General features: G+C 35.7%; 1 protein-coding gene across 13 annotated transcripts in view; it reads right to left on the bottom strand.

The window, feature by feature from the left end:
* GRIK2 (glutamate ionotropic receptor kainate type subunit 2) overlaps positions 1–12,125 on the bottom strand; it is a 753,908-nt gene that overhangs the window by 249,706 nt on the left and 492,077 nt on the right. For all 13 annotated transcript variants that reach the window (XM_055535376.1, XM_055535384.1, XM_055535379.1 and 10 more), the window contains one exon: positions 4,195–4,308. In XM_055535376.1, coding sequence (XP_055391351.1) covers positions 4,195–4,308 — 114 coding nt within the window. The remainder of the gene's footprint in view (positions 1–4,194; positions 4,309–12,125) is intronic.

Consider the following 12,125-nt stretch of genomic DNA (forward strand, 5'->3'; position numbering starts at 1 on the left):
AGTCTAACCTGATTCATCCTTCCACACCTGATCCTTGGTGTCACTCTTGATCATTCTGTAAAAGGCAGCATGCCATGCATCTTTCTTTCATATCTAGTCACAAGGGGTTATGTCTCTGTGTGTGTGCGTGTATGTGTGTTTAGTTCTCCTTATGAATTCTACCATTTTCTAAGTTTCATAAAGGCAGAGACCATGTCTATTTTGTCCATTAAATACAGTGGTTAGCATAAACCCTGGTATATCATTATCATTAAGTACATATTTGTTAAATACAAAAAGAATGATAAAAAGTAAAGTAAATAAAATCTAAGAGAAATGGAGCTAATTATGATAAGCACATTGATAAGGTCAAATTTTAGAATATTTCACTGTTTGGTTTTTTTTTTTTTTTTGACACATAATAAAAATGTCAAACAAGAAGCATTAAATGAACTTCTCTTTGTGAAGATATCATTATTTACAATATAGCCAGAATCTACTCTGAGATTTTCGAAGAGAGAAAGGAAAAAAATAACCATAGAATAAATCAAATGATCATACTTCTTTAAAAATATAAGTTAAGCACCAATAAATTATATCAAGCTAGCTTATAAAAATAAGGGAAATAATCTCCTCAAATCTTTTCCTAAATGTGGCTACTCTGTGATCAGACTGTTCAGAAAAATATTTTTCAACTAAGTGATATAAAATAATAAAGTACCTTTTCTTTTTAAGAAAATCACAATCACTTTGAAACTAACACAGTGACATAGTCTAAAATATAAGTGACCTACTTATTAATATGTAAGCTTAGAGTCCTTGGAAGGAAAGTTATGACCAACCCAGATAGCATATTCAAAAGCAGAGACATTACTTTGCCAACAAAGGTCCATCTAGTCAAGGCTATGGTTTTTCCAGTGGTCATGTATGGATGAGAGAGTTGGACTGTGAAGAAAGCTGAGTGCCGAAGAATTGATGCTTTTGAACTGTGGTGTTGGAAAAGACTCTTGAGAGCTCCTTGGACTGCAAGGAGATCCAACCAGTCCATTCTGAAGGAGATTAGCCCTGGGATTTCTTTGGAAGGAATGATGCTAAAGCTGAAACTCCAATGCTTTGGCCACCTCATGCGAAGAGTTGACTCATTGGAAAAGACTCTGATGCTGGGAAGGATTCAGGGCAGGAAGAGAAGGGGATGACAGAGGATTAGATGGCTAGATGGCATCACTGACTCGATGGACGTGAGTCTGAGTGAACTCCGGGAGTTGGTGATGGACAGGGAGGCCTGGCGTGCTGCGATTCATGGGGTCGCAACGAGTCAGACTCGACTCAGCGACTGAACTGAACTGAACTGAACTGAAGCCTATAGTGTATTTCAGAATTGATCTTATATGTTGGTTATATGGAGTAATGATCTGAGGAATATGTCTCAAACATCATTATAGATCAAAAAAAAAAAAAAAGTCCAAGATCCAAAGCCTGATAATTTTTAAAAAGTTTTCTCTGGCTCTGATATTAAGATTTAATACCACTTGTTTATGAACAAAATTAAAATTGTTTATTAGTGAGAAAGATACTTGAATACTTCTTACAAAATAACTCGAGAAATCAAGCAAAACTGAGAAATTGTATGGGTAGTCTAATCATCTGCTTTGTTTGGACAAGAAGTTTGCAATAACCTGCACACTTGAAAAATATTTAAATACAGTCATTTGAAAAGTGTTTATTCTCTCTAATTTTCTGCTTAATTAAATGCCAATTTTAAAAATTTAATTTGACAAATACTTATTGAGTGCCTGCTATGCCCCAGGCACTTTTCTCTGACACTGAGATCTAAAAAGTGTAAAATTTGATTTGCTTTGTATAGATTCTTACCAAAATCTTGTATAGATTGTATAATCTTACCTTGTATAGATTCATACCAAACAGAGATCAGATAAACACAAAATTTCTAACATAAAAAAGTAATGTATGGTAAGTAAAATGATAAAGTATTATGATACACATGTACACTTCCCTGCCTGCCCCAAACCTACACAACTGAATGGAAAGATCAAAGAGTTTCACAGAGTGCATGCAAACTGAGGTGGGTCTGGAAGGATGAAAAACTTTTCACAGGAGAACATAATGAAGTGGGCATATGATTTGAAGCCATAAAATAAGTGATGCATTTGAGAGTTTGGCTGTATCAGGGAGAACTGAGAAAGTAGTACAGGGGCTAGTTGCTGAAGACAGATGCCCTTGCCCAGCACACTTTATTTTGTGAGCATTGTAGAGGCATATATGGTATAAAAACAAGAGACTTAGTCAGATCCTAATTCTCAAAGCAGTGGTCAGTGATGTTTGCAGAAATATTGTACACATGAAATAATTCAAGAATAAGATAGTGTTAAGCTTAAATATGAAGTACTGACAAGTTCTATATTTCAGGAATGGAGAGAAACATATTGAAAACAAAGGGAACGGGGCTAACACAATCACAGTAGTGAGCTAACTGGTTACCCTAGATCAGTTAAAATACAGGATTTCTGAAAGGGAGAAATGGGAAATGAGGATAGAAAGATGAGAGAAGACAAGACTGTAAAAGGCTTTGAATAACAGGGTCAAGATTTGGGGGCCTTTTTAATGTCTGATATGGACTCAGACAAGAATGTGTCTGCAATACAGGAGACACAGGAGACACGGATTCAATCCCTGGGTTGGGAAGATTCCCTGGAGGAGGATATGGCAATCTGCCCCAGTATTCTTGCTGGAAAAATCCTATGGACGTAGTAGGCTGGTGAGCTACGGTCCATGGGGTCGCGGAAAGTCAGACACAACTGAAGCGACTGAGCACAGCACAGGTGCAGGGACTCACTAAAGACTTATAAGCAGAGAAGCAGGGAATGACAGAATTAGATCTTCACAGTGGACAGTGAAGTATATTATAAAGGGGAAAGGTTGTCAGCAGGAGGAAGTTACACTGTTACTGTAACTGTTCCAGCAGCGGGTTATGAGATCCAAGATATACTGGCAGAAAAAGAACGTAGTTGTGTCCTGTGAGTACATTCCATCTGAGGACCACGGCTGGTGGATTTGAGAGCTAGCTTTCAAAAGAGAGGGGGATACAACATTAAGTTAAAGGGGACCAGAGAAGTTTGGATATAGGGGAGCAAGTATTCACTGAAGTTCTTAGCAAAGGCGTTATTAAAAAACACCTCATGAACTTCTATCACCATCATTTCATGATCACCAGCTTGCTTCATTATCAAGAGTCTTTAACCCAAGCTGTTTTGTTTGGACATGTTTTGATCTAATATTCTGTATTGCTACTAAAAGGACAGGATTATGAATTCCTCCTGGCTTGATGTTCTACCATAAATCAGATTTAGAAATCATGTAAATGCTAAAAGTATGTGGAGGTTTGTTTTGGACATTAATCTCACATTCTTACTGGCTACCTGGAGAAATCAACATTGATAAACTTATTCTGTAGGTGAAGGTACTTACTAAATTACATAAAAGTTCCTTGCTTGTCCTAAAATTAAAATTCTTATTTGCAAATGGCATAGTAGGCATACATGAACATTACTGTGATTTAATTAAAACATATAATTGCAAGAGGGGTAAAAATATCTAGCTTATCAGTATTAATTTAATTTTGTTGGTAGTGAAAATATTTCTGACTTAAAACAGCACTTGTCATTTGATTTCATTAGGGAGATTAGTAAAGTAAAAGTGATTTGCCATGATGAAAACAATTAAATTGAAAGCAAGGTTAAAACATAATTATAATAGAAAAAAAATCTCAAAAATAAATGGCTTGCCCTCTGAAATTTATTTGCAGGAAATGAAAATGAAAGCAGAAGTAAAGTTCACATGCAGCTCCTCACATAACTGTATTTATATAACTGCTTGTCTATGTATTTTTAAAATGTTAGCATTCACAATTTTTCAACAGCAACTAATTTTGTAGAAACATAAAGATTCCCAGTAATAGATAAAGCTGTATTATTAAGCAACACAAGCAGCCCAAACATTAATATAATTTACATCATTAAAAGCTAACAAAATAAAACTGACTAAATTAACACTGATTCATCCATTATACAGCAACTGCTAAATAACTGTAAAATATATTACATTCTGTTCATTACTACTCTAATTATAATGTCTTTTTCTATCCACTTCCATGTTTATCTGCATTTATCTAAAAAGAATGGGAAAACTAATACTTACCAAAATGGTGGTAACGATCAAAGAACGATTGGATAAGGAATCTGTGATGTTGGCTGGCTTTCCCTTTTGACTTTCTGTCATATTCAGGCCACTGGCTGGATCCCAAGTTCCAATCTATAAAATAGCATATGTACTTTGTAAATCATCCATCAGACACCTGGAGAGAGCACTGCAGAGAAAGTTAAGACTGCTAACACTTATTATTCACCTCTGCTATATTATCTGCTGTTGCTGAAGTAAAGGCTGCTTGTTTTAAGCATGATTCACTGCTTTGTGAAGTGTGTCCAGCGAAGTGTGACATTAAAGAACAAAATGATCCATTGCACTTCTACAGTCAGTGTGGGAGCTTAATTTTCCATTCAAACTTTCATTCACCAAGATAAACCACAGTTGATGATACCTTGATAGTTGGCTGGAAACTCATTAACAGCATATATCTTTTATAGTAATGGATCTATCTTATCCTCTCATTATGATGGTAACATGCCATATTATAGGGACAAAGCTAAAAGAGCAAGACCTGGGGATCCAGGATAAATTAATAGGTAAAGGCAACTTAAAAGGGGCATTTATTTGTATTCACAGCACCCCCAGTAAGGTGAAATCATACCCCAAATTACCTCTGGAAGTTTTAAAAATATACCTTTGAAGCTTTTAAAATACTCCAAGAAAGGAGATTACAGCAAAATCTCATCTGGATAACCTATTCTAATACTATCACTTGTATTCTGTTCAGTGTATATTTTAACTATTAGGTTGTTGCAAAAGTAACTGTGGTTTTGGACCATGAATTTTAAATCATTATAACAGGTTCAAACACATCTTTAATAATCAAAATAGGAACCATTAAAATCAACATATTTTTGCCAGCAATATGTTGGTTTATTCCTGTAACATAAAAATCCATGCTTCAGAATTCTATGAATTCTTGGAAAGCATTTTCAACCTCCTGCTCATTGTGGAAGCATTTTCCCTGCAAAAAGTTGTTGAGATGCTTGAAGAAGTGGTAGTCAGTTGTCAAGATGCCTGGTGAATATGGTGGATGAGGCAAAACTTCATAGCCCAGTTCACTGAACATTTGAAGCATTGGTTATAAGATGTGCAGTCAGGCCTTGTGGAGAAGAATCAGGCCCTTTCTGTTGACCAATGCTGTCTGCAGGTGTTGTGGTTTTGGTGCATTTCATCCATCTGATGAGCATACTTCTCAGGTATAATGGTTTCGCTGGGATTCAGAAAGCTGCAGTGGATCGGACTGGCAGCAAACCACTAAACAGTGACCATGACCTTTTTTTGGTGCAAATTTGGAGTGCTTCGGAGTTCTTCTCAATCCAGTCACTAAGCTGGTCATTGTGGGTTGTTGTATAAAATCCACTTTTTGCTGCATGCCACAATCCAATCAAGAAATGGTTCAAGATAAGACAACACTTCAAAATGACTATTTTTTTTTTTTTTTGCCAGCTCATGAGGCACCCATTTATCAAACTTTCCAATTTGCCTCAAATGCCAAATAACCATAGAATGGTCAAGGCTGAGTTCTTCTGCAACTTCTCGTGTAGTTATAAGAGGATCAGCCTTCAGTGATTGCTCTCAGTTGGTCACTGCCGACTTCTAATGACCAGCCACTGCACTCCTCATCTTCAAGGCTCTTGTCTCCTTTGCAAACTTCTTGAACCATCACTGCACTGTAATACTGCACCTAATATTAATAATGCCCTCTGAAAGATTAAGCCAAATGCTGTGTTCAGATATATTATACTCAGTGAACACAGTTTATAAAATGACCTCCGGAGATACATAAAAGCATAAGATACAACTGTGTATGTAGATTGGTTTACATACAGTGGTTACATACAGTGGCTTACATACCTGCACTATCACATGCCATGTAATAATAGTGACGACTAACAGAAAGCAGAAGCAAAGGAGACAGAGTCAGTGTTTTCGTCAGCATTAACTTTTCCTCACCCTCTCAAACCTGGGAGTCACCAGTAGTGAAATTTGTCTTTCTTATGTCCCTAGCCAATTACCCAAACAAAGCTATAAATTATTAATTTATTTTAATATAAAATTTTGTACATAAAAAGCTTTCTCAATTACAGATGAACCCATGGTAAGTTGAAATATTAAGTGAAAAATGCATTCAGTATAACAACCTACCAAACATCCTAGCTTGGCCCAGCCTACCTTAAACATGCTCAGAACACTTATATTAGCCTGCTGCTAAGTCACTTCAGTCTTGTCTGACTCTGTGCCATCCCATAGACAGAAGCCCACCAGGCTCCCCGTCCCTGGGATTCTCCAGGCAAGAACACTGGAGTGGGTTGCCATTTCCTTCTCCGATGCATGAAAGTGAAAAGTGAAAGTGAAGTCGCTCAGTCGTGTCCGACCCTTAGCGACCCCATGGACTACAGCCTACCAGGCTCCTCCGTCCATGGGATTTTCCAGGCAAGAATACTGGAGTGGGATAGTTGGGCAAAATCATCTAACAGAAACCTTGTTTTATATAAAGTGCTGAATATATCATACAATTTATAGAATACGGTATTGAAAGTGAAAAACACACTGGTTGTATGTCCAACAGGATGGTTGTAATGGTACTGTTGGTTACCCCAGTGATGGAGTGGCTGACTGGGAGCTGACAGCATTACAAGAAATTGTCATACTACATATCACCTGCTCAGGAAAAAAAGATCAAAATTCGAAGTATGGTCTCTACTGAGTATGCATCACTTTTGCATTATCACCATTATAAAGCTGAAAAATCATAAGTTGGGAACTGCCTGTAAATTAAATTATTTTTAAAGTGACATTGATTTGAAAGTGAAAGTGCAAGTCACTCAGTCATGTCCAACTCTTTGTGACCCCATGGATTATAGAGTCCATGGAATTCTCCAGGCCAGAATACTGGAGTGGGTAGCCTTTCCCTTCTCCAGGGGATCTTCCCAACCCAGCAATCAAACCCAAGTCTTCCACATTGCAGGCAGATTCTTTACCAGATGAACCCCCTACCTAAATATGCTAACAAAGATCTCATTGGTTTAAATCCAAATTAAATGTTATGATCTTTTCTATTTTCTTTACATTTTACTATATGTGCTCTTTTGGATCTCTCCATTTATATAGCTTTATCAGTAACTTTTTAAGGTGTCTATCTTCCTTTAATTGGAGTAGTACAAGAGTAGAAATGTTAACAATTTCTGTTCTTCATAAAAACAAATGTCATTCTAATAGTTGTATATAAATATAGACCTCCATGTATTTTTTTTTCAATAACTCATTTGGGGATTCAATGTAAATGTATTTAATAATGTAAAAAATCTTGTCATATTTTCTAATATTTAATTTTCTTCTTACCACCTAAAACTATATATTTCTGGTATTTTTGTCAATAAAACAAAAAAAGTCAAATAATACAATAAGGGGAAAAAAGAAAACAATCTTGGTTCAGCATTCTTTCCAAAGTAAATTACATACTGGTCAATTAAATTACTTTAAGACTGTGTGTGACTACCTTGATGCCATAAAGAGACTAATTATAATTTTGATTCAATAATGAAAGGTTTTCAGGGGCCAGACGGGTAATATCAATGTGTAAAGTAAAAGCGCATAAGCCAGTAGTAAGAATTTCTAGGCTAAAATGTGCAGTTTCTAAATCTCAAAAACATCTTAAGGCAGAAAAGCAACTGCGGCCCACTAACCCAGCCTGCTCCGCTATGTGCCTTGGGCTGCACACCCAGAATAAGTACTTTTTTCAAATCTCTAGCAAGGCATCACCAGAGTTAGTAGAGGCCCTGCTGAGGACCTGGCTGGAGGACAGAAGGGAGGTCAAACCTAGAATTCCTGCTGACCTGCTTAAATTGTTTCAAATTCAAAATCACTAAAAAAAAAAAAACCCAAACAAAAATGCCCTGTTGGCTAAATAGACATCTGCAGACTGTATTTTGCAGTGACTGGCACTCTTCTGATCCTGATCTATGATTAATACCTATTACACATTTGTCCCTTAGATTTAATTGTCTTTTTATTTCCCCACTGTTGGCTAAATAGTTAGATTTTTTCAGACATATAATTCTGTTACCAAAGCACTGGCAGGCATCATTTGCCCAGTGTCATCTGCCTAATGACAAGCTTGACCACTAAGTTTTTCAACTTTCTAACCAAATCACTAATACAAAACATTGTCCATTTCACTTACTGTTATCTTCCAGGATTACACTTACAAAAAATAAGTTAGTTAAATGTTTACTCATCTAAACCTACTAATCTAGGTTCATTTTCTGTTGGTTGTTTTTCTAGTACTCTTTGGATGGAGGGGTTCTGGCTCATGAATCCATGATCACCTATAATCACAAATATTAGGTATTCCTCTTTATAAGTCTCAGGTTTCTACACAGAATTTTAGAATATTTCAGAAATTTCAGTAGCATAACAATTTAAATCTAATAAAATTTTGTGTGATTCCCTGATTTTTAAGTCTCTTAGAACTATATGATTCAAAAATTTCTATTGATTGAAGAAATTGCCACCAGTGGGGCTTTTTGTTTTGTTTTAATTACAAGAGCCATAGACTAAATCAAGACAATCCTTTTTCTTGCAATGTATGTCCAGAACCATAATTTTTTCATTATATTATTCAATCAAGTCATTTAACATTATTTTCAGTTTCAAAATGTAATAAAGATATCTAAGTACTCTTGAACCTCAAAGAGTTATATTAAATAGAGTGAGTCTATATGTTGGTTTACATGAATACTTCAAGTTTACAGTTATCTTAGTGGTATAGCAACCCTCTTGTACAATTTAAAATGTCATGGTTTGGATAAGTCATAAGTTCACTTTACTTATAAGCATAAAATTAGATAAAAGTAATACAAAAGCACTTCAAAAATCACAAAGAACAATAGAAAATCATGGTATTACTCATTTTTCTGTTATGTTCTGAACAGTTCTTAAATTTGCTCTTCTTCATAAAAAGAATGTATATTATTGATATCAAATTACAAAACATACAAATAGAAAGGAGAACATCAATGTAAACTTTGAAGCTAAGCACATACCCATGTCAATCATAGCTAATGATTTAATGTATTTTCTTTAATTCTTTTATCTTTATATGTATTTTCCCTACATAATTTCCAGTACAGTCTTGTAGGTAATCTCCCAGACTCGGAAGGGTGTGTCAGATCACCAGGATCCTATTACATCTCCACAACTTATCACCAGGGGACTGGGGCACATTACTTCTCTCCAACTCAATTTCCTCATCTATAAATGGGGATATAACTTTGTCTACCTCAAAGAGCTATTGTGAGGATTAAGTGATAAACACTGTAATGTGTTTATAGTGAAGTCCCTCAGTCGTGTCCGACTCTTTGCAACCCCATGGACTGTAGCCCAACAGGCTCCTCTGTCCATGGGATTTTACAGGCAAGAGTACTGGAGTGGGTTGCCATTTCCTTCTCCAGAGGATTTTCCCAACCCAGGGATCGAACCTGGGTCTCCCACACTGTAGGCAGACACTTTACCGTCTGAGCCACCAGGGAGTCCCAATGTGTTTATAAGTGTGCTACAGTTCAGTTCAGTTCAGTCACTCAGTCATGTCCAACTCTTTGCGACCTCATGAATCGCAGCAGCCAGGCCTCCCTGTCCATCACCAACTCCCGGAGTTCACTCAGACTCACGTCCATCGAGTCAGTGATGCCATCCAGCCATCTCATCCTCTGTTGTCCCCTTCTCCTCCTGCCCCCAATCCCTCCCAGCATCAGAGTCTTTTCCAAGGAGTCAACTCTTCGCATGAGGTGGCCAAAGCACTGGAGTTTCAGCTTTAGCATCATTCCTTCCAAAGAAATCCCAGGGCTAATCTCCTTCAGAATGGACTGGTTGGATCTCCTTGCAGTCCAAGGGACTCTCAAGAGGCTTCTCCAACACCACAGTTCAAAAGCATCAATTCTTCGGCGCTTAGCCTTCTTCACAGTCCAACTCTCACATCCATACATGACCACAGGAAAAACCATAGCCTTGACTAGACGAACCTTTGGTGACAAAGTAATGTCTCTGCTTTTGAATATGCTATCTAGGTTGGTCATAACTTTCCTTCCAAGGAGTAAGCGTCTTTTAATTTCATGGCTGCAGTCACCATCTGCAGTGATTTTGGAGCCCCCCAAAATAAAGTCTGACACTGTTTCCACTGTTTCCCCATCTATTTCCCATGAAGTGATGGGACCAGATGCCATGATCTTCGTTTTCTGAATGTTGAGCTTTAAGCCAACTTTTTCACTCTTGTCTTTCACTTTCAACAACAGACTCTTTAGTTCTTCTTCACTTTCTGCCATAAGGGTGGTGTCATCTGCCTATCTGAGGCTATTGATATTTCTCCTGGCAAAATTATTATATAAATTAATATATCCTATTTCCATACTATTATGAGTATTTTCTTCTGGCATTAAAAATTAATTACATTCAAAATTTTAATGATTATAAAATAGGAACATTATATAAACATATCACAGTTTACCTAAGGCTGTTGATGTTTGACAGAAAATCACAAAATTCTGTAAAGCAATTATCCTTCAATTAAAAAATAAATTTTAAAAATAAGTCTTTAGTAAAACACAGTTATTTACAAATATTTGCCCACATATTTTAGTATTTTAAAAACAGATTCCTAGAATTGGAATTACTGAGCCCCCCCCAAAATAAAATGAGTCAAGATTGTTAGTACATGTTGCTATATACCTTTCCAAAACTATTAATGTGTTCATTATGATCCACCTGACCATATATAGCATAGTAAAACTTCCTCACAATTCATTTTCTACTTTTTTCTGATATACAATGGGTTCTTCATTTCTTTTTTTTATTGAAGTATAATTGCTTTACAATATTATATAAAGCAATTGTATAAATTGTGAAGATTCTGCTGCACAATGGAGTGAATCAGGTATATGCATGCATATATACCTTCGCTCTGAACCTCCCTCCCACCCATCATGTTAAAATATATATTCATAAGAATTTTATATATACAAAATGTGCTTTACTTTTTATATTTCTCAGGATTTAAAAAAAATTCTTCATATAATTTTGTGTGGTAAACTACATTTTCTCTTTTGTTGCTTTGATTTATTTTCTCATGTAGAAAAACATTTATTTTCAGATGATTTTAAAGTTATTTATCTGAGCATCTCATTAATTAGTTGATGCTTTACTTATTTATCTTTGTTTCTGACAGTTTTCTCAGCATAAATTTTCTTTGTTTTGTATTTCATATTACTCCTTTGGCTGAGATAATGTTTTCTTTCCTCTCCTGAGATATATAATTGTTTGCCTCATCTGTAATTAGCATTTTGACATTTCTTCTAAACATGTATGTTAGTACTTTTCCTTGTGAGCAGAATCAGTGGGACAGGTTTTTTAATTGTCTGTGGAATTTGAAATAATAATTTTTGACAAGTATACCAAAACTTTCTCAGGTAGAAACAAAATAAACACTTCCAGCTGGGTGTAAAATATTAGTTATATATGAAATCAAGCTCATTTAAGGTTAAGAAATAATTTATCCACTAAAAAACATTTGGCATCATAGAATCTATTAAAATTCTATTTACACTTTCCTCTTGGCATTTGCTAACAATATAGCCATGGATGTTGGGGAATAAGGAAAAGAATGATACAGTTTTTCATCACAGAACAATATAAAAAGGAAAAAAACTTCTCTGATTATACATAATTTTTACTTAATTTTAGACAAATATGTATTGACCAAAGAGCATAATTGGCAATTTTCTAAAGGCCTGTTTGGTGATCATGAGAAACCACACTGTACATTATATACAGTCTTAGCACAATGTGGAGTCTCCATCAAAAAATAAGGTTGCTTTAAAAAAAAATTCTTCCTGATTTATAAAAGAATGATATTAAAACATTCTCTA

The sequence above is a fragment of the Bubalus kerabau genome, chromosome 9 (genome assembly GCF_029407905.1).
Source record: "Bubalus kerabau isolate K-KA32 ecotype Philippines breed swamp buffalo chromosome 9, PCC_UOA_SB_1v2, whole genome shotgun sequence".
NCBI lineage: Eukaryota > Metazoa > Chordata > Mammalia > Artiodactyla > Bovidae > Bubalus > Bubalus kerabau.